The sequence below is a fragment of the Talaromyces amestolkiae genome (assembly GCF_001896365.1).
Source record: "Talaromyces amestolkiae strain CIB chromosome Unknown scaffold2.1, whole genome shotgun sequence".
Lineage (NCBI taxonomy): Eukaryota > Fungi > Ascomycota > Eurotiomycetes > Eurotiales > Trichocomaceae > Talaromyces > Talaromyces amestolkiae.
Window position 1 is genome coordinate 1742514 of NW_024468038.1, and position 22721 is coordinate 1765234.

The 22721-nt window shown below is 47.5% G+C and overlaps 6 protein-coding genes across 6 annotated transcripts; 2 read left to right on the plus strand and 4 right to left on the minus strand.

Annotated features, from left to right (window-relative positions):
* Positions 1-2300: 2300 nt before the first annotated feature.
* Positions 2301-3717, plus strand: BHQ10_001855 (uncharacterized protein; the record flags this gene model as incomplete). The annotated part of the gene is made up of 3 exons (XM_040873937.1): positions 2301-2706; positions 2755-2894; positions 2941-3717. The coding sequence occupies 3 exons, from the start codon at positions 2301-2303 to the stop codon at positions 3715-3717; spliced, it is 1323 nt and encodes a 440-aa protein (XP_040730360.1).
* A 767-nt stretch (positions 3718-4484) lies between these two features.
* BHQ10_001856 (uncharacterized protein) lies at positions 4485-5561 on the minus strand (the record flags this gene model as incomplete). Its single annotated transcript, XM_040873938.1, has 1 exon — positions 4485-5561. The coding sequence occupies one exon, from the start codon at positions 5559-5561 to the stop codon at positions 4485-4487; it is 1077 nt and encodes a 358-aa protein (XP_040730361.1).
* A 1914-nt stretch (positions 5562-7475) lies between these two features.
* BHQ10_001857 (uncharacterized protein) lies at positions 7476-8176 on the plus strand (the record flags this gene model as incomplete). The annotated part of the gene is made up of 2 exons (XM_040873939.1): positions 7476-7608; positions 7668-8176. 2 exons carry the CDS (start codon positions 7476-7478, stop codon positions 8174-8176), a joined length of 642 nt encoding a protein of 213 aa, XP_040730362.1.
* A 516-nt stretch (positions 8177-8692) lies between these two features.
* On the minus strand, positions 8693-10975 carry BHQ10_001858 (uncharacterized protein; the record flags this gene model as incomplete). The annotated part of the gene is made up of 4 exons (XM_040873940.1): positions 8693-8940; positions 8989-9174; positions 9226-10876; positions 10934-10975. 4 exons carry the CDS (start codon positions 10973-10975, stop codon positions 8693-8695), a joined length of 2127 nt encoding a protein of 708 aa, XP_040730363.1.
* Positions 10976-12247: 1272 nt separating this feature from the next.
* Positions 12248-14392, minus strand: BHQ10_001859 (uncharacterized protein; the record flags this gene model as incomplete). Its single annotated transcript, XM_040873941.1, has 1 exon — positions 12248-14392. The coding sequence occupies one exon, from the start codon at positions 14390-14392 to the stop codon at positions 12248-12250; it is 2145 nt and encodes a 714-aa protein (XP_040730364.1).
* A 6094-nt stretch (positions 14393-20486) lies between these two features.
* On the minus strand, positions 20487-22355 carry BHQ10_001860 (uncharacterized protein; the record flags this gene model as incomplete). Its single annotated transcript, XM_040873943.1, has 4 exons — positions 20487-20683; positions 20735-21692; positions 21741-21838; positions 21887-22355. 4 exons carry the CDS (start codon positions 22353-22355, stop codon positions 20487-20489), a joined length of 1722 nt encoding a protein of 573 aa, XP_040730365.1.
* Positions 22356-22721: the final 366 nt, after the last annotated feature.

Here is a 22721-nt window from a genome sequence, read left to right on the forward strand (position 1 = left end):
AGCTAGAGTAAGACACTAACTACTCTTAGGATGTCTTCTAGAAAACGAGAAGAACAAAATAAAATGACGATGCACAGATGGCGCGCCTTGGCACCGTCGCTCCACTGTTTGGAATGCTTCTAGCGGCCTTCTGGAATAACTTTGTTAATTTCAGGGCTTTCTAAAATTGGATCTTACTGACGGCGTTGTATGCTTATAGTACGGCTTGCCGTACGATATTATACGAAGCTAGCCGTGAATCTCATGTGAGAATTCGAGAAGGGGGCTGTGCTGTCTAGCAATTATGTTGGATGTATGCACTCCGTACTCCTTAATTCCAGAGTATCCATCATATTCCGTATTTGTAATAACGAGTGTCCGGACTTCCATGGTGAAATCATAGCCAAGAACGTACGTATTGTGGATGGACGGAGCGGTGGGTAGCATGTCCAGCTCACGGACGGGGAGTTCTCGGCGGCTTGATATGAGTACGACAGCCACGCGTTGGCAACTTGGCGCCCGTCCTATCGATCCCGTACAGCGCTACGCTTAGTGTGGTAGTCAATCGCTCAGCTAATCCTTAGCGTTGTCGACAGATGTCCTCTATATAGATTCCTGACTCGTGCAGAGGAGCAGGAACAGTAATTGTTGGGGGCGTGAATTCATGAGCGAACAATTCGACAAAAAGTTGGCTTGTTGAGTCATGCTGTTGTATCATGCCTACCACTGCCCAGGACAGCGGACAGATACAGAGTACGTATCGTACAGAACCCTACTGTCGGAACCGCGACGGAACGGGGACTAGGGTAGCCCTGGCCCAGTGTTTAGGAATTTAGCGTGCATCGTTAGGCTTAGACCGTTTGTCGCCGCCAGCTCCATCGCCGGCCGGCGTCTGTGCTGTCCGCTTAGCTTGCATTCAGACGACGACATGACTGAGTCAAGCATCGGGTTAGTTGGTGGCCAGCTGGATGATTGATTATCCAGTCTAGCAGACTACACCTAGTCGTAGCCTGCCACATGGCTAAAGATACTCCGTGAGGTACAGAGTCCACGATTCATCAGTCTGTCTCCTGGCGTCGTACTTGGCGTGGATCTGTCGGTAGACCATGTAATGTAATGAATACCTTCGCGAAGACTATCGTGAACACTGAACGAGTAGGGACAGAGGATATAGGATAGAATTACCATGTTCCCAAATACGTATCAACTAAGTACATGAAAAACAAGCATATGAAATTAGACAAGAACACGAGACCAACTGCCCCCAAAGGCGGCAACTGCAAGCCAACCTTACGCTTATTAGGTCTCAGCCGTATTCGCAATACGACCCAGCGTAATTTATGCTAGCGCTATCCCTGCAGCTCATACTATTAATACGTGCCACTACCGACTATGCCGACTGGGATGCGAATTTTTATTTATTATTATTACTTTCCTGCGTCCTCTGTCTGATCATTGCCCTGTTGTTGTCATCCTACGTGCTGTTCTATCTATTTACCGCGCATGCTAATCTCGATCTGCCGTGTATCGGCTCCACTGTAATTTTTTCCCTTTTCACCGCGTCATTCTCCCCCATTGGGCTGGCCTGCCATCACAAATAATCATACCGCGCCATATCCGATCAACGTCCTTTTCTTCCATCAAACAACCTCGCTCCCTCATCCTACCGCATCTCTTCGACTGCGTCCTTGGTCTTTTGTCGCGTTTGGCAGGTACATCGAGACGGCACTTGTTGCACAGGCGTCATAGCGGATAGTGTAGGTGATGATTTCTTTGCTTGACTTTTACACTTGGGCAACGACAGCAGAACGACACGTACAGTTGAGGGACGGGCATCCTCGTTTCTTCCTACCTGAGTCCTCGGTCTTCACAGTCAATCTCATGCGAGATTACTAAGGTGATCGACTGAGGCAAGAGGCGAGGGTGGCCGCGACTAGCTGTTCTCTTGTCACCTATCCAGCGCCCCCTCTTTGTAACCGACGTGAATGGAAGCTTATTTCTTTTGACAGGAGCCACTTGCACTGCGATACCGAAATCAATTTCATCATCCTACGTTAAGACGACGATACGATTCGACACATAGCAACAGCTTAGTCATACGAACGCAGAATCAGCTGATTCTTTCAACATATCGACAACCTCAATAGCGAATCTGAACACAGTCTATCTCAACTACCGTGTTGATCTTACGATCCGATCAGAAGTGCGAACACACCCACCGAGCTCCTATTCAACGACTCGCTATCCACTCACAATACGAGGACGACGTTGACTTACCCGCAATACTTCTAATCAATTACAACCTGCCTCTAGGGCAGGTCATGGAGATCCCGACCATTTTGAATAGGAAAGCGTCCGCGGCAGTGGCTGCAGATCCTCGCTTCCAGGCACAACTCGCGCAGGCAGTTCATTTGCACACACAAGAGATGAGCGAACAGGCGAATGCTCAACCAAATCACGCCGTTATGGGTTACCCTCCCAACACGCAACCCCTTCATCAGGGACAATTGCCTGGTCAACTCTGGCCTACGCATCCAAACGGTGCTCCGATGATGCCGAATAATTGGGACCCAAATCCTTTTGCTGGCGCTCCACCGCAGCCTCCACAACCATCGCATACACCGCCTGTTCAGCAACAGCAACCCCGCGCTGAGCCAGCGCCTCGTGTTTTCCACTGCTCGACTTGTCAGAAGGGGTTTGCACGCCGTAGCGATTTGGCTCGTCATGGTAAGAGTCTCCCATACATACTAGGTCGATAAATGCTAACTAGTCTAGAACGCATCCACAGCGGAATCCGTCCTCATGCCTGCGATTGGCCTGGTTGTGGTAAACAGTTTATCCAGCGCTCGGCGTTGACTGTCCATGCCCGCGTACATACTGGAGAGAAACCTCACATGTGCGAGCGATGTGGAAAGGTGAGTCCGATTCATTGAGATGCAAGGCGTAGACTGACTGTAATAGCCCTTTAGTGATTCCTCGTCACTAGCGCGACATCGTAGAATTCATTCTGGGAAGCGGCCATACAAATGCCCCTATGCAAACTGTCAAAAAACATTCACCCGCCGTACTACGCTTACTCGTCACCAAAATCACCATACCGGAACTATCGAAGAGGCAGCAGCTCAGACAGAAGCTAGTCTACGACAAAACAGAGAAAAGTCGGCTCGGGCGTCTGAAAGTATCTATTCGGAAACAGGATCAGGCCACTCAACACCATCGCCTGGACAGCAAGCTGCCATGGGATTAGGCAGTGAGCTTCCACCGTTGAATATCATTCGTTCTACAGGGGAGTATTATATTCCGAATGGAGGAATCCCGCCACATGTGCGCGGCGACTTCCAGCAAGCAAGTCCTCGTGCTTCACCGGCAGCTACATCGCCTGCGCTGTCGAGTTATAGCAGCCATCCTCGACCTTCCATGACCTCGCATCCTAGCGGTTACGGACCACCCCAGCCACTCGAGCCACCGGCGACCACTGACCACCGCCCCGGCAGCGTCACAGGCAGTCCCCATATGACAAGCATGGGCTGGGCATCACCGTCTCATGCTAGTATGCCGTCACCTGGGTCTCCACACGAGTTTGGATACACTGAGCCGAATGTAGCTGCATACGCCAGCGCCATGCCGCCGCACATGTACTTTCCCAACTCGACTATCCGACGACCTGGAAGCACCGAGCCGGAGAACTACGAAATGAAACCCCGAATCGGGCCTGACGGATGGTCCACTCCTATCTAAGGCGTTTGTGCTTGACTTTTCGTTGCATTGTCCTGGTGACACATTTCCTTTTCAAAGCGAACCGATTCCCCTATTTGTTTCGTCTTTCTATCGCTATCTGTTTTATCTGTCGAGAGCATTGATTGATTCCCTAATATTCCCTCCATACTGATTACCCTTTGTTTATGAATCATGTATAGCATACCTTTTTTCATTTGTTCAGAGAGACCCAATGTCTTAATACTAGTGAGTCAGTCCTCACAAAACCACGCATTCGCACTGGATGGAGCTAGGAGTACGATTCAGGGCATGGTTTGAGTTGTTGGTTGGTTGGATTCGGCGGCGTTTGAGATATGGTCTATAACCAAGAATGGTGCGCCTGGCTTGTATGTATGCAGTTGCTTGACTTTTTGTTTTCTCATTTGTCGGGTTTTTTGTTTTCTGTGTTGTGTTTTTAGCATTATTGTAATAAATACTTGAATCTGTACACTTGCTGATGTCCAATCTGATTATATCGCTAAGCGCTGTGGATGGAAATAGTCCGTTGTTCCATGTTCGAAGTCCGCGCCTACATGTAGAAACGGCCAGTGACGGCGGTTACGAGAACCTCTATAGACACTACGTATGTACCTGGGGTATATAAGGATACAGGATAAGGTAACGAGATGAGCACCTACCTCTATCTGCTTTGTTTAGTAGTCAGTGTTCCAAACATGACTCAAAATCATATGAGCAAGCGCTACCAGAAATCCCTTGGATTCAACTCCAACACAAGAGGGGGTCATTATTCAGTCTTCATAATCATAATCATCACGGTACGCCAGTTGCATCTCGGGGGTAATGGTGTCTATAGTATGCTCAAATGCCGTTTTAAGCCAGGGTAACCAATCCCAGTTCACCCGGTCGCCAAAATTATAAGTTGGCGTGAGCTTCCATCGTAGAAGTGGAGAGACATACTGTCCCAGGAATAGATTCGGTTTGTATTCTGGAGGAACAGGGTCATCCCTTATACGACCAAAAATCGCTGCTGCAAAGTCAATGAATATAAGCCGTTTCTCTGGATGCTGATCCTCGTCAGAATTAGCATCCAGGGTGGATTGGGGAAGTTTCATCATTATGTTTCGAGGGAATAAATCCGCTAGTAGAATATCACGCTCGTAAACTCGGCTTTCGAAGTCAATGACTGAGCGCATGATACTCTGTCGACGTTCTTGTGAGAACGCTCTGACATTCATGACCGACAAGTTTGATCCGCGTATGAGCTGAATTAGGACGAGTCGAACTGAGCGGAATGTGTGACCAACAGACGGCAGTTCCAGGGAATACGATCCATAGAATTTAGGTATTTCCTTCCCTTGCATTTCGCAAAGAACATGATATGCGCGGGATTCGTGGGTGTAGTGCCGGTCCACGCACAAGAAGGGATTGAGAGAACCTTCTTCATCGTCGAAATAGAGCGGATCATATATTTTGGCAACGAGGCGATCTCCGATTTGAAATTTTTGCACCTCTTTTTCTTTTTTCAGTGTGTTGAAGCCTTCACTCTTGTGCAAAACTTGGACAACGACGACCTGCGCATTGCGACCATCTCCAACCTGCACAACTGGGCCGGTTAGTTCTAGTCGAACATAGCATGGTTTCTCGAGATTGCCTTGTAGCGGCGGGTGGCGATTGCATCGCTCTAATGCCTTGTCGATCGAATCGATGCCTCGCCGTTCTTTTATGTCGGTGGTGGTGTTGATGCAGTTATTTCTAATGACTGGGGTTGGAGGGGGAGGACGATGAAGGTGGACGGTCAACTGCGACCCCTTGACGTAGGGTGGCTCGGGTTTTGGTAGTGAAGTAGAGGGTATATCCATAAGCATGCTGTGTGGTCTTTTTCTACATATGTAGGTAGGAAGTGAAGCTCGGAAGTTGATTGCTAGGTTTGACTACGTGGTTGTCGKGTACAGATAGCCGAGTTCCTTGTACTATTTGACCACGCGTCTTTGAGACTGTCAACATACATGTACGGTGAACTGCGACCGCTTGACGTAGGAATGGTCGGGTTTGGGTGGTGAAGTAGAGGGTATATCCAAAAGCATGCTGCGTGGTCTTGACCTAGATACTTGTCCAAAGAAGGAAATTTTGTAATTTTCACAGGCCAGCATCACCTCTCAACTCACTCGGCGGCAAGAGATCGATCTCCATCATGGACCTAAATATTAGGGGAACCGAACCGGAAATATAGATTTACCAACCAACCAACCCGATGAATCTCCAGATTMCCGAGCCGTTTATCTACAAGCCGAGAAGACGCAGGTAGAGGTTGAGAGAGAGAGCGATCATATACCCGAAGTCGGAGAGGTACGCGTACCGATGGGACCAAATGGACGAGGACAGTGTGGATCACAAACATACAGAGTAGAGTAACTTGTTAAATTTGATGTGGGCAATTCATCCGTCAGCCTGTTGGTTAGACTAGATGGAGCACGCGCTTGGTGTTTTCAGTTGCTGTAGCCCAGTTATTGGGTGTTGTTGGATGTGTCTGTTGGAACTTGGTGCTGAGCGCGAGAGAATAGCCCTACATACCTACATGAGTCATACTTGGTCCGGCTCATCACATATACAATAGATAGTTTCGTGTTACGATTCTGTTGAACATTTACACGCTTTCTGGATAAACCGAAATATTACTCTCGGTCTTGAACACTAAAGTTGATCCTTGCTGGGATGTCTTCTCTCGTTCACGAAGATGCGTCTTCGCTTCAGCGCGAAACTTTTCAAGTCCAGAATGACGAGACCACTCCCAGGAAGATGCCCAAGATTTCCGCTACCGCACTCATCTTTTCTCTATCTTTGACTACCGCGATTCCTTCTTTTTTAAATGGAGCAATTGTAATATGTTTGCCAAATATAGCCGCGGAGATCCATCTTGCGCGCAGCTTGTTGCTTTGGTAAGATCCGTAACTTGAGCACGCTTTATACCCTAGCAAAGGACTGATTTCGAATATTACATGCAGGCCGTCATCTATTTCTCATTGATCAGTGGTTGCACCCTCCTTTTAAGCGGCGCCCTGGTCGACGTCTTCGGGCCGGCAATCATGTTCCATCTCGGATGTCTACTACAACTAGTAGCCAATATTGTCTGCGGCTTCTCTCAAACGGGGCCCCAATTAATCGCCTTCAGAGTTCTTGCAGGCTTGGCTAATTCATTGTGTCTTCCATCCGCGGTTAGCATAACGACGAAGCTCTTCAGCAACGGGAAACGACGGAATATTGCGTTTGCTTCAATGGGAGGAGGCCAGCCCGTCGGCTTCTCAATAGGCCTCTGCATGGGGGGTGTTCTCGCGGACACAGTTGGGTGGCAATGGTCAGTGTATCAACCTTGCGCCCTCTTGATAAATGACGTTAACTGGGACACAACAGGATCTTCTATTCTGGAGCTATATTAAATGGTGTGAACATATTGCTTGCCATCACCACGCTCCCGAAGCTCACATCGCCGAAAAAGATAACCTTTCACTATTTGCTCCATGGTATAGACTGGACAGGGGCTCTTTTGGCAAGCGCCTGTCTGGCAATCATATCATATATATTACTGTCAGTTGATCCATTCGCATTACTTGACAAATCGGCAAACTGAGTCTTGTTCAAGCACGTTAGCAAGCAACGGGCATAATATCGCAAAGCCTCTCGTGATTTCATTGATCATCGTATCATGCATTCTCGCGGGGGCATTCTGTTTATGGATCAGGTTTCAAGAAGAAGCTGGCCGAGCGGCACTCATTCCTACCACTATGTTAAAAAACCGTGTTTTCGTCAGTGTTTGTGTCAATGTCTTCTTAGTCTGGGGAGCTTCAAATGCAACTGAGACGCTAGCTTCTTTGTTCTTCCAATACGTCCAAGGTCTGTCTGCGCTTCAGACATCAGGTACGTTGCACTTCCAGGAGAACTTTGGATTCTGAATTGAACGCTGAGATGCTGGGTAGTAAAACTCTTACCTGCTCCCGTTGGAGGAGTACTCGCCAGTATTCTCGTCGGGCTCTTTGTTCAACGACTAAGAGCAGATGTGTTCTCTATTCTTGCAGTCATGATAGCCTCCCTAGCACCGCTTTTAATGGCAATCGTTCACCCGGATTGGTCATACTGGGCGTGTATCTTCCCAGCCATGGCAGCGAATGCAATCGGGGCTGATACTCTGTACACGATCTCGAATTTGATCGTCACTGCTTCTCTTCCTCCGGACAAGCACGGTATCGCAGGTGGAATCTACAATACCATTGCTCAGATCGGTCGAAGCTTTGGACTCAACATTTCAACCATCATCGCGAATTTGGTCACTGATAGGTATCCCTCTACTGATCAAGGCAGTCCCGAAGCTCTCCTAAGTGGCCATCGCGCTGCGTTTTGGTACTGCTTTGCCGCAAATTTGGTCACTCTGTCTGTTGTCCTATGGGGTCTCAGGCGGATTGGCAAAGTTGGTATAAAGGATGACTGAGCCAGCAATTATGCATAACGCGATGTGCGCGGTCATTGTGTCCATTACGACAAGGGCGTTACCCAAGAGTCTTGTACCACAAAAAATTACAATGCAACAGATTCAAGGCAGCTGATGCACTTGCGGAGAAGATACGAATTACTTCATAAATACTAGCATGGGCGAGATATGGTTGGGGATTCATAAGCGGCATTTTCATGGATAGCTGCAGTCGGAAGAAGAACATGCTTCAATAGAGCCAGCAAAACTGACCGTACCTGGTTCTACATTGATACTTGAGGATATAGGCGAATCGTGCCCGTATTTACTATCTGTCTCAATCTATCTACACTGTACCATATACCAATCAATCCTCGATTTTGGGAATCACTTAGTCAAGTGGCAATCAATCAAGACTAAACATAGGACACAGAAATCCACCCATTTATTCAGCTGCGAATCAGCATAATTATAAGATATAAACATACACCAACAAACCCCATAAACATAGATATATGCACACCAGCGAGGTAAGTATTAAACACTAGAATTAAATGCCGGACAAACACACGTCCCGTCAACGCCCATCGACGAATACGGCGCGCTCATCGCCGACGATGACGATTCCCGTCCGAGCAAATTCATCATCAAATTAGAGACAAACGATGGGCCGGCGGGATTCTCGGCTGCATGGTTGCTAGACAGTATTCCGAATCGGAGAAAGACTTCGCTTGTGGTGACGAGGATTGAGATTATGATTAGGATGATGATGATCCATGTTTGATCTGTCGTGGTCAGTATGGGGCTATACACAGTCAAGGGATCAGGCTTACGTGACTCGGTATTGTCTGCTACAGAATCAGACAGGATCTCGGTCAAATCGAGAAAGACTCGGCACCGCTCGTTGAGGACCTGGATGCGCGGTTTGATTTCGAGGTATTCTCGGACGGCGATGTAGAGTGGGTAGAGGGTTGGCTCAGACTCCCAGAAAAAGTTGGGCACATCCAACATATTCGATGCTATCTTCATTAGTTCCAGCCTTCTTCTCGAAGGCAAAAGGGGGAACTTACACAAATTGACTTCAACACGACTTTTGAACAATCGGCCCAATATCCGAAACACCTCATCACGCTTCATTCCAAGTTTGCCCGTCAAGGCAAGTCGGCGTGGCACATCCTTGGCTTCCGTCATTTCCTTTGACATGGCCTCTTCGAAAAAGCACAATTTAGTACTTTGGGCTATTCCGTGCGATATCGCTAATTTGATCATGTGGTCTCTCGACCGTAGTGTGATCATGTCGTTGTACACTCGCGGTCGAGAGATTTCAGTTGAGTACTCAAAGTGAAACTCTTCCGTCTCAAAGTCTTCTTCTGCAAGTGGCAGAGTTGCCAACGAGATTTGTGGCCCGGTGCCGGATGATGAGAAAGTCAGGTCGGCGAGTATGTCCTTTTCTTGCCGTTCGGTAAAGTTCCAGAATACTACGACTCCGTAGCTAAAGACGAACATCTCGGCGTAATCGAACACGTTTGAGGGTATTCGGTTTGCTGTTGTGGGTGTTGTTGGTGTTGTCGAGGATGATGTCGTTGGCTGAGGTTTATGAGATTCCGATGTTTCTCGCTCGCTGCTTGAAGGTCGACTGTCTCCGGAGTCCGTATCTTGTGCATCCGATTTATGATCGTTTTGATTCCTACCGCTGTCCTCAGACTCATTATTCTGGTTCCGTCGCCCACCAACAGAATGCTCATGCTCCTCCACATAATACTCATCATGATAATCCCTCTGCTCATTCCGCTCAATCTCGTCATCCAGCACAACCCGTCCACCGGCCCCTTTCAGCACGGGACTACTGCGTAGCCTATACCCGCCTCGACCAGGGAGTAAAGGCAGATGGTACGCTGTATACAAACAATCATCATACAGCTTCGTCCTCGCTCCATGCCACTCCTTGACAAAAGAAGCGGTAGCACCCATCTTGAATCCCTGCGCAGTGCAATAAGCCGTTACACGAGGTAATTTCTCTGCTCGTCGAGCCTTCGGCAATCGTTCGGCATAGCTTTTCGCCTTTTCCGGTGGCACAAATCGCTGTCTCAATGCTTCTTCCTCAGCCAGTAACGGGGCAAGATCATTATCAACTCCAAAATCTCCCTGTAGACGCTGCTGCGCCGCTAATTGTAGTCGTCGGCGTAACGTATCCGGGTCCATGTTTCTTTCTTCTGCGATCCTACGAACTAGTTCATCATCAACCGGCTCGGCAAGAAATTCTTCGTCTCCTCCATCGCCACCAATCCGACCGACGGTTTCTGCCTCTGTGGTGTCTTCCAAATCCGGCAATAGAACCAGCTTCTCACTGACCTTGGTCGATCGAGACGGCAATCGAGCCTGCGCCGCCAATCTACCGGCTGTACCTAATGTGCCCGATCCACCACCGCCAATACCACCACCACTGCTACCAATGACATTCCCACCGCCGCCGACACCGACACCACCAATGCCTCCGCTCAATGGCGCATTGGATCCAGACGCCGCGCCCGCAATACCAGTAGACGCCGAAAGACGTGATCGAGGCCTCATCTGCGGACGCTGTTGCATGGGCCGCCGTTGTTGCATCGATGGGATATCCGAGGCATATTGCAGGACATTGTCGACCGTGATGAGACGCGTGGCAGGCAGCGCGGCCCGGCGACTGGGGCGTTGAGCATGTTGGTCTCGCGAGTCGGTTACCTTGTTGTCAGCCTGTCAGCATGTCGAGATAATCAGAGTTATTTTCAGGCAGTATACCAAGACAGTGGGATTCCGTCTCCCAGCTTCGGGCGGCGCCATCTTCCCTTCTTTCGATGATGATGGTTGTTGCAAGCAATTGAACGCAATTCTTCAACGCAACCAATCTCTATGACTTTTTTCTCAACTCATCTGTAATCCCGTCCTCACTAATCAGACAAAAATAAAATCGATGTGCGTGCAATGATCAAACAGGCGGGGATCTGCAGAGTCCAATCGTCACCCAACGTCGCTGCCAATGATTGGCACGGGACATTTTGGGGAACTTTTCTACATGACGTCGAGCGGCAGTGCTTATATAATCATTACTTACAATCTGTCAAATACGCAGTACGACCAATACCGCTAACGTATGGAGGATGTAAAATACAAGCAGCGGCTAGCCACGTGCTGACGGTGGTCCGTCCAGTCTGGGTCTGCCCACCAGCAAGTCCACATTCGGGCCATAACATCCGTCCGTGACTGTTTTGTGTACTATGTACCGTCAGAAGCCAGAGCGTATCGCCGTACGGCTGTGTACACTGTACATGCACCAGTCGGCCCCAGCCGAGTTGGCATCCGCTTTTCTGGCAGCGCTAACAAAAACTAGCTGCACTAGATTACTACTTACATAGACTCCTTAAGAAAGGCAAAAAAAAAAAAAATCAAGAATCCATAAAGCAAAGGGCGATTTATCAGATGGGGGAGAGACGACTGAAAAGTCAAACTCCAGAAGATCTGATTACATCGTAAGGTCATCGGTCCCAACCATTACTTTTTTACATGTATCATCCTGTACTATAAATATGCATATAGAGATCTAAAAACAAATATATTTCTTTGTACATTTAGTCGAATTGGTCGAATGTAGTCCAACCAAACCTGGAACCATCGCCCTTTTTGGTAAGCTTTGCAGACAAAGCATTGTATTCCCTTTCAGACTACTATTGACCAAACGGTTCGAAAAATGGATACCAAAGTCTATTAGACGCCGGCTCGTTTATAATTTCCTATTTATCCCGTCGTACTCATTACCGTACCACGGTTTCTGATGTTCATGTGAACGTTTCCCCGAGAACAGTCAAAGTCAAATGGTTGGATAAAACATATGCTGGCTATGTAACCCAATAAAACTCCGTTGTTTCCTTTCTAGTTCAAACCAAAGAAACAAGATGCAAATATGTACATGCGATATCAATGATGCATTATGCGTGTTATTTTGTGTATCCCGTCGTCCTGTCTGTCCAAGCTGTTTCGACATGCTTATCTGCAATATTTTTGTGTAGAAAACAAAATGATAGAATAACAGTAGACACCAAAAAAAAGAGCCAGCCGTTAAGACTTTCCCCGCAATCGTCGATCTTCGTCCCAGATTTCCTTCTTCATCCGCTGCACTCGAGCATGCATTTGTTTCAAACGTGAAAGATCCGAGGGCGTGGGATCCATCTGGTTGACCAGAGAGTTGTGAAGATCTCTATACCTCGAGTATAGCTTCTTAAAGTCCATCGATTTCTGTCGTAATTGTTGGCGATGATAGTCGCGATTGTGCGGTGGTGACGCGCTTCCAGAACTCGTTCCACTTGGTGACATTGACTCAATCGGTCGCCGGCGTTTAATGTCCTCGCCATTCCGATTCAACCGACCAGTCGGCATCGGGTCGGGTAAGGCCTTTCTCTTCAAGGGGTTTGTCTGCTCAATTACCGGTTTCACCGTGCCATTGGGTTTCGCAGGAACTTTTGGCTTGATAACGGTAGTAGGGGCCGCAGTTTTCGTCTTGTTTTGCTTGGCCACCTGTGCTATCAGGGGTGATGAACTAGATGAGCTCGTCTGTCCAGAATTCTGACTAGAATTGTCGATATCAGAGGCATTGGTTGGTGGAGAAGACGCCAATGGAGACGGCTTGACTGGAGAAGTAGGTTTTGTTGCTCGAGATCCAGGCAACGTCTTTGAACCAGTTCCATTTCCATTGGTGGCAGGAATAGTCTTGATAGTTCGCGGTTGAGGTTTCAATGTAATCTGAGGCTTGACCGTTGGTGACTGAGCGGCAGAAGTGGGTTTAGAAGCCGGCTTTGCAGGTTTGCTGTCTACTAGCTTAGCTGGCAATTTCTTGTTTTCTGTAGATTTCTTGGCTTCCGGAGGTTTCTTGCTTTCTGTCGTTGCTGCTGGCTTTTTAGCTGCTGGCGGAGGCGATGGAATAGGAGGAGCGTCCGGAATGTCCGTGTCTTCGTCTGAATCATGCACAAACTCGGCAGATTTGAACTTGCCGGTAGGCTTCGGAGGTGGAGCCTTCTTCTCCGTCTTTTTTGTAATTCGTCCTGTGAGTGTACTGTTCTTGGCTTTGGTAGTCGGCGGTTTCTTCGCTGCAGGTTTGGATGAAGTATCGCCTGCCATAGCGTTGGGTGTCAATCGGCCGTTGGTTCGGTCAGTTTCGTTGCCAGTCAAATCGCCTTCTTTGCTTGTCTCTTCCGCAGCATGCACTTTGATAGGTGGTGGAGGTGCAGTTTGAAGTTTCAGTCTTGATTTGCAGATTCCTTTGGCTCGCTCTTCTTTCGAATTCAGCATCTGCCAAAGCTTGTCTGACGTAGAAACTCGCTGTCGGTCGAAAGCTGAGATTGCGTTTTCGATGGCAGAGGCACGATCGGACTCGCTTGGGTAAGGGAAGCTCCAAATATCCAATTCTTTGTAGCTCTTATCCTTCAGATTGAATTTAGAAGGGTCGATACGGTTCTCAACTCCATACTTTCTGGCTAATTCAAGACAATCTTCCTGCGACGAGCGGGTTGTTTGAGCGAGGTACTTGACTGACACGGGTCTGACAGCGAGAAGATGGATGAATGGTGTTTTCAAAGCGTCCTGTCGGGCCTTTCGCTTGTTCTGGGAGGACGGAACTGACGTCGGAGTGAGAGTTGGGAGAGATGCGGGAGATCGAATGGCACCCAGTGAGGGACTGCCGGAAATGGAGCGATTCTTAAAGAAACGTTCCTTGTCCAGGTCAATCTTGCTCAAGGGAACTTTGGACCGAGATTTTCGGTCGTCAGGCTTAAGATTGACAAGTTGTGTCTTCTTCGATTCCTTGCCCCGTTCAAAGGCGCTCAGGCTCTGTTCAAGGGTGGCCAGAGCTTCGTCTGTAGCAGCCGTTGCTTCTTTTGCCTTTTGTACCTCGAGACTGTGACTGAGCACGCCGGAAAAGTAAAGGTTTTCTCGATCGTCTTCGGAGGTCTTGTATAATTCGGAGCGATGGGTTTCGAGGTGGGAATGGAATTGCTGAGATTTGGAGCCGTAATAGAGGGTTTGGTGCTTTCCAAGGCGTAATCGAGCTTTCTGGTCGTTGCGAAGGCTTTCCACGAGCTCGTCCAAGGTGCTTTGAGCGAGGTTTAGACGCAAAATCTGAGTCTGTTTGGCATGGGGATCTGGAGAGAGGTTGCCGGGCTGGTCTCCACGCCAGAGAGACAGCCCGGTGTCGGGGACGGTAAGAGCCATGGCAGGAAGTGCCCGACTTAGTACAAACGGTGGAAACAGTCGACGTTGAATAGGCCAAGTTATGCAAATAAATTAATTTGACCAGAAGGGCACCGACAATTAGATCGCAGGGTGTTGTGGGAGTGTTGGTATCAAGGAGCTGCTGGTTCAGCAGGGTGGAGGCGAATGGCGGATTCCAGCTCCATAGAGAAGCACCAGCCAGGAAGGAAGGTTGGTCAAACACCACAACAAAGCAGCAAACAAAGCGGGCACTCGAGATGTCACGGCATCATCAAGCACAAAGAGGGTGACCACAACCTGGAGGGAGTAGAAAGAAGAGGGTGGCAGAGGGAGAGAAGGAGAGGTGAGGTGAGAGAGCCAAACGGACGATTGATGGAGTTACGTCGGTTTGTTGGAGGGAAATCAATCATGAGCGAAACAGCCCCGGGCTAGGCAGGATACAGCCGTCCGTCGTACGATACGTATGATACGGTGCAATACATGGTAGAACCAAGCCTATGCACGGATGCAGCGCGCCGTCATACATACAGTCTATTACATACATACGAGTACGGGCGCTGATACGCTGTCGAGGCGGGAGCCAGCGTTGACCCGCTTCAATAACACAAAGTTCGTGATTCGTGTAATTACCTAGTTTCAGGCCGTAACAGTACGTACGATCTTACGCCTAGCTTCGGTGATCTATATAGCTTCAGATTATTCTCTACTCCTGAATAGGAAGTTAGTGTAGAGAATTGCCTTGAGTAAGCACAATGAGTTTACAAATACGTCCTTGTACATGTACCTACGGCGTAGAGTGACAGTGCCAGCACCGACCAACTCTAGCTTTGCGGCGGCTTTGTTCGGGAGCCAAACTCAATGAAGGACGGGCCCTGTAGTAGCCAATACTAAAACTCCGGCAATCGGAATCTGTAAACCACCAGACAACGGTATTGTCCGGTATGTTGAAACGAGATCTTAAGATTCAAACAAGCCAATGAAAAGGATAATGATGAATAAAAGGACAGCAATGAGTATTATGACTTTGTATGTTTCGGGCAATTTTATATTCAACCCGACCATTGCCAGTTTGAAGCACGAATAATGACTACATCTGGCAAGGCAGAGGGCGGGTTCCTGACTGATACCGGGGCACGGCAAGCAAACCACGAAACAATAAGCTTATTGACTGTCTCTACGCCGTAAAGACTGGACAGTGATTCCCGTAGATGATCATTAATTTGCAATTACAATGATTACACATCACCGGTCCGTATCATTTGCAGACTGCTAGACTCACCGTTCGCTATGTCTAACCTGATATCCAATACCTGAAAGTAGTGAGTGGGGAAGACCCAGTCCACCTAGACCGGACTTAGTAATCCAGCTGTGGCTAACGACTTTCTTCACATCACAGGGAACTGATTGGAATCCGCGCTGATTAATCTATTTTACATGAATGATGAGTTGTACATAACACACACTACATACTACGTACAACGTACCAGGGGCTTGGCTTCAAGTACAAGAGCCAGCACTGCAGATGATGACAGTTCCATTAATGGGCCAGGTACAAACCTGTTTCACGTACATTCTTGCCAATTCTATCAGGCTTTACGCTGGACACTGCCAGTGGACAGAGTGCTCAAGTGAGCGATAGTATGATTAGTATCGGAGTTAGCCTGAAAATGCGGGCCACAATCTGCCCGTCACTCTTTTAGGCCCAGTGTCGCCACACCACGGCCCCACTGCATTAGCACCGGTAGTCTGTATTCGGTCGGAACTGCTTCAGAGGTGCTTGTGCTTCGTTTGAGTCTTGAGTCTTGAGATGAGTTCGCGGATTGAAAGTATTCACAATGATTGAATCTTGAGTCGTTGATGGACAAATCTAGAATCCGATACAATCATGCTGGATATGGTTTTCCCCACGACAGGGCCATGGGTCACCCAAACCTTCTCTGCCAACTCGTGATCGGGGAAGGTCTGGGCGGGGCCCACGGACATGTGTAATTACCGTATTCTGCCTGGGTAACGATAATACTCGTATCGATACACGCTTCGACGGTGCTTCCAAGGTCCGTATTCGTGATCAATGAACATGAATAACCACTCGAACCCATTCATATAATCTCCTAGTTTGGACTGATTTATTTAGTATACATAGTATGTAACTGCCGTCTCTCGTATGAAACGGAGAGCTGTCTAATCAACTTAACACACACATGACACAAAACATCGGGCGGACACTTAACCACGTCAAGTAAAACATCCATTGGCAGCTGTTACACAAGACCCAGGAACCGAAACGCCCTGTCTCTCCTCAGCTAACTACGTAAATTGTTGTTGAAGTCAGCTCTTACATACACATACACGCTTTGTAAATAACTAGCTGGCTAGCAGAAACCACAGCTACGGGTGCAAGAAAAAGAAAAGCGTGTGCCCCCGCGGAGAAAGCCTACTTCTTATTCGACGACAGGTCGGCGATTGGTATGAGTTCCTTGCGTTGCGAAAAAGCAAAGATGGGGTAGACTGGTGGCGAGAGTTGTTACTGTACCTGTTTAGTTCTCGGATCGCCTAGAGAAAACAAGTTGTCGGGGAGCGTAAACTGAGTTCTAGATTTACTTTACTAGTGAACGTGCTTTTCGTAGTCATGTAGCAACGAGCCAGCCCTTAGGAGGAGGGTAATACTGTTCTGCGCTTACAGTTGCATGTAATTAACCACGGAATAGAATGTGAATTTGGTATCGACAAATACATGAATCACGCTCTCTGTACCGGTACATACGGTACCCGATTCATGAATCATGAAAGCAACTGTATGACCCTCACCGTACAAAGCACTGTGAAGCGAACTTCAACTGGTGGTATTTTGTGAATGCTAAAATCGTCGAAAATCATGTCGTATCAGCTAGACCATTAGGAGTAAATTGTAACATTTCTGTACAAATTAAAAGGATCAACTGATGATCCGGCTCCTTTCCCCCTCTTATGGAACCGGGCCTATTATTATCTAGTCTAACCGGCTTCGATCCTGCAAAAAATGCTCCCCTCCCCTTCTAATCTCACTACGTACTCAACTAATCATCCCGATATAATCCTGTTTCTTATTTAAATGCTCCTATTATTCCGCCACTCATAACAAACTGCATCATGGGAGGAATGATTTTCATGCAGGTACCGAAACTGCTGACTTGGTCGTTATGATGAGTCCTATCCCTAGGCGAGCTGATCGGATGGGATGTATCACTTTTTCTCGAGCCTTATTGTGTGCACACAAGTAGGTTTGCTCAGCATTTCGAAGTTCCGCCTTCGATGTCGAGTTTCTGCAAGTCAGAAATAAAGAACAAAGCTAAACCCTCTATTCTTCTCCGGTCAAGTCTGCACCGAGCATCATTACATGCAGACATACATTACTACCTAACTAGGTAGGCCTTTCGCATGTTGAAAACCTGATCGTAATCTTGTGGAAGTCACAGTTCTCCGCTATTGTGTTACATGTACCATCTACAAAGTAGTACAATCATAGTCATGGTAGTCGCATACCAGAGGATCATAGCCGCGTTACATCCATGACCTCCTAGGTATGCAGCAGCCACGCCCGTCCAGATGTCGGTAGTTGGGAAGCCTGTTCTTCTTGTAATAGGTTATGGTCATGATGAAACATCCTGAAATCTCGGCTCTTCGCCGCTCTCAAGAGTTTCAATTGAATTAAATTCCGTCGATCTTCATGCCACCTTATTCTAGGATGATCTCCACAAGCGAAGGAATATCGGAGTATCATGGAATGGCCTATCCAGCTCGGATATATTAACGCTTTACGTACTTGACCTGCCTAGATGGTCATCTGGCAGTACTAGTGCGTGCGGATAGTTGACACTAATTACTAGACAGTGATACGCCGACACCAAATAATGTGTGCTAGTAGTGTTTTAGCAAATCAGGAAAATAATGGGCTCTTCTGCAACCTTGAGGTATTCGTACTGGTCAGCTTGAATAAAGTCCGCCCTTCCGCATGGTGGTGTACAGGCTATTATGTACACCATTATCCCATCAGGTACACAGTCATGAGCCACAGGTTTCTTTGCTTTTGTATTCAGCTGGATCCGGGACTGAGAATGGAATAGCTTGTGGAGCTTGGTCGATTGCAAAATACATAATCAAGATATATGCATTTGATCGACTACATACCTCCGCCACTTATGATCTTAAAAAACCCAGCAGTATTGAAATTTAACCCGTCATCTTTACCCTGATGCTACCCAGCACCAACACACCAAAATCCCCGGAGTATCGCCAAAACAAACCAACCTAAAGACTAAATTATATAATGTAACAACCCTAGAAGCGGCCCCTGCTTCACTGACCTGACCATCAGGGTCCGTCCTCAACAAACCACGCACGATCCAACTGTGCGTACGTACATACTATACTTTCAACCAAACAGATACGAACTTACGATTCATCTGTGAAATTACAAATTATGCTGACCAATCGCTTGATTGGACAAATCTATCTAACATCTGTACGGAGCCAAGATGGGGGTGTGGCAACGTGAGGTGATCAATGCACGCGGAGTGAGTCGGGTCTTGGGTGTATGGAAATTACTAGACCCCAGAGGTACTAATTAGACTTTCGAAACTATTTGTAGATGGTACCTAGATAGTAGATACAATGTGATTGTCAATATCTTGATCGCGGATTTAGGATGTAGGTTACCAAGGTAGGGCCTGAGCATCGGTCCTTTGGCCCGATTCTCCCCTCTTCATGATCGGACATCGAGCATGCGAGTGGTATTCTATGTTTCAAGAAGGCAAGAAACAAATTCCTAATCAAATCAGAATTCATAAAGCTAAAAGAAGGTTCACAGAGTCATTTATCCCCGCATTCTATGCTAACATCGTCAATATGTAGTAGGATTAGGGTTATCGATCCTGCATGCCTCGGCTCGTTGGATAGCCCTAACTCATCCTTCGTCAACATACTAGACACATCGATGATAGCCTTCAATCAGGAGTAAAGTAGATAGAAAATTACTGAGGAATGTGATTGTTGATAGTTGGAAAATGACCACGTCTACTTCATCTACTTCCGCAAGATTATCGTAATTCTCACCCGACAGACCCATAAAAGAGTCATCTGACGGCTGTAGGATTTCCCGTACGTATTACGATGTAGGATGTCGATGACTCAAAATATCTACGTATATACTTTACCAAAAACGCATAAGTAACAGACTGTTGGAATAGATTATTTAGATTGTAAAGAGCAAAGTGATAGTAACAATAAAATGCCCTCCAACAAAGCCCTCGTCACCTCAACCCCTAACATCCAGCTCGACCAAGGAACAATCCTAGCTCAGGGCGACATCAACATCCCAAACTCATCGTCGACAAAAGTATTTAACATTCTAATAGATACATCAACATGGCCCAAATGGAATCGATGGGTTCCCTGCTGCACAATTCGATATCAGCCACCCAGCAACTCAGCATCCGTCTTGACGAACAATGAAGCAGATTTGAACAGTGAAGAGTACTCACCCATCCTCCATCTCGGCACAAAGTTCTCAATGCACGTCAACATGTCTATGACACCAACGACAACCCTCACCGACTCCTTGCATCTCCACGAAAAAGGAAAATTGACGACACTCCACCTCATCGTCACCCTCATCGAGGCACCGGATTCGTCAACTGACAAGCCCGGGAGAATTGCCTGGACGCTAGACTACGACGAAATGCAATCTGTGCCGAGATGGCTGATCAGGATGGAGAGGATGCATGTTGTATCCGAAAACTACAGCCCAGAAGAAGGGAAGGTGGTAAATGTGAATACGTGGGAGATGATGGCGTCTTCGTGGACGGCTTCCGTTATGGGATGGTTATTGAGAGGCAGGTTTGAGGAGGTTTGTTTTCCTGCTTGGTTGAGTGGGCTGAAGGGGTATGCTGAGAGTAGTTGATGCCTCGGAACTTTGTATATAAGCGTATTTGTACTCTGTTGATATTCTCTACTCTGTAATATTATAATACACCGATCCTGTGAAGTCATTCGTAACTGCAATCAAATTCATATTCTAATGACATCTTTTCATACAACGTTAAATAGAATAGTCACTTCACATCTGCGCGAAATACTTTTCCCATCCGATTTCCTTAATCTTGGTACCCTTGATATCGAGGTTCTCTGACTTGGCGCTGGCCGCGTACTCCTCGACTTTGCGTTGGAGGGTGGGTTCATATGAGCCCAGAATGCGCACTGCCAATAACGCGGCGTTAATGCTATTGTTAATGCCGACTGTGGCGACGGGGACACCTGTATTATGAGTTAGTAGCTGTGTCAGAGATCGAAAAGAGTTGGACTAACCTCGTGGCATTTGCACAATGCTGTACAGACTGTCAACACCATCCAATGCACTGCCCTTCACTGGAACACCGATAACAGGCAGAGCAGTATGCGCAGCCGCCATACCAGGCAGATGAGCGGCACCACCAGCAGCCGCAATAATAACCTTGATACCCCGAGACGCAGCCTTGGAGGCATATTCAGCCATATAATCTGGGGTCCGATGAGCAGAGGTAATGTCCACTTCAGGATCGATACCAAAGTAATCTCTCAACAGCTTGAGACCGGGAACCAACGTCTTCAAGTCACTATCCGAACCCATGATGACGCCAACAGTAGGCGTGGGTTTTGCGGCGCTGGATTTGACAGCAGCGGTTTTAATGTCGCTGCGCTCAGCACGGATATTGTCGACGAGGTCAATCAATGGCTGAATATCTGTCTCGGCCTCGTACATGGTCGCACCAGTGACGGTGATGTGTCCCATTTTGCGACCCGGTCGTGCGGCGCCTTTGCTGTATAGGTGAATGCTAGCATTCGGTATTGAGAGAGCGTGCTCAGCAACACGCAAATGGGAATCACTAGTAGCTCCACCAATAATGTTGAGCATGATAGATGGTTGTCGAAGCTCCAAGCTCTTAGGCGGTATGGGCAAATCCAAGATAGCGCGCATGTGAGCATCGAACTGAGAAAGACCGCAGCCTTCGATCGTGTAGTGGCCGGAATTGTGCACTCGACTGGCGATTTCGCATAGCAAGATCGAGTCATCTTCCAACAGGAACATCTCTACGCCAAAAACACCTTTGCCCTCAAAGGCGGCTACGGCGTTACGAGCGAGCTCTTGGGCCTTTTTGTTGATGGCATCAGAGACATTGCGGGCCGGGGCATAGACGAGTTTGCAGATAGAGTCTTCTTGAACAGTCTCGACTGTAGGGTAGGATAGTACACTGTCCTTGGTTTTGACGACCATCACAGCCAGTTCCTATCCGTATTAGGTATGAGTTTATACAGTGTCAGGGGTATGGCTCACCATTTTGAAATGGGCCCATTTCTCGGCATACAATGGCCGATCCTTGAGTGCCTCAAGGGCGTCTGGAATATCCTCCTTGGTCTTGACTGGGTAGTTTCCTGTTGTATGTTAGTATCGAATATCTCTAGGCTACAATTCTGACATACCTCGACCATCATATGCAAGTGTCTTTGATTTGAGCATCATGGGATAACCCAAATACTCACCAACCTTGGCAAGCTCTTCTGGGGTATTCTCAACAAGCTCTCGATAATCCGCCATTGGGATATCATACTTCGACAAGTGTTTCTTTTGGTCATATTTATTCTGAATAATTCGAATGGATTGCCAAGAGGGCTCAATCTTGACTTGCGAAGCAACAGCTTCGAGCGCATAAGTGTTGACATGTTCAATTTCGGCTGTTACAACATCACAAGTCTTGGCCAGTTCTTGCACTGATTCCTGATCGTTGAAGTGGCCGATTGTATGGTTGTCATGAGCGCTAATCTGTTTTGCAGGCGCATTCGCAGCGTCTAATACATGCACTTCAATATTGAGTCTGTTTGCGGATTCTGTAAGCATGCGTCCTAATTGACCACCGCCGAGGATGCCGACTTTGGGTGAGTTCCAGGCCATTTTGTCTTGTAGCTGCCTGATAACAGTGCCCTTGTCGAAGTGTTGTGAGATGTGATTGACTTTGACTCAGAGATCAAGTGGATCTCGAAAAGTACAAAAACGGTTCCAGCAAAAAAAAAGTCACGTGTTTGAGAATTCGAGGTGCTTTAATGACTTTAGTTCAAATGACTGAGAGTCAATTCATGCGATATTCTGATAAATTCCACGATCTCGCTAAAAACATGAAACGAATCTGAAGTTCTACCAAGAAGAAAGTTTAGTGAAGACAATTGAAAAAATTTGTGGCTGCCATATTTCTCAGGCAGCTTCACGTGTTGCGGGGATTTTCGAAGTTCTTTCTTCTTTAATCTGATAGCATAATATCAA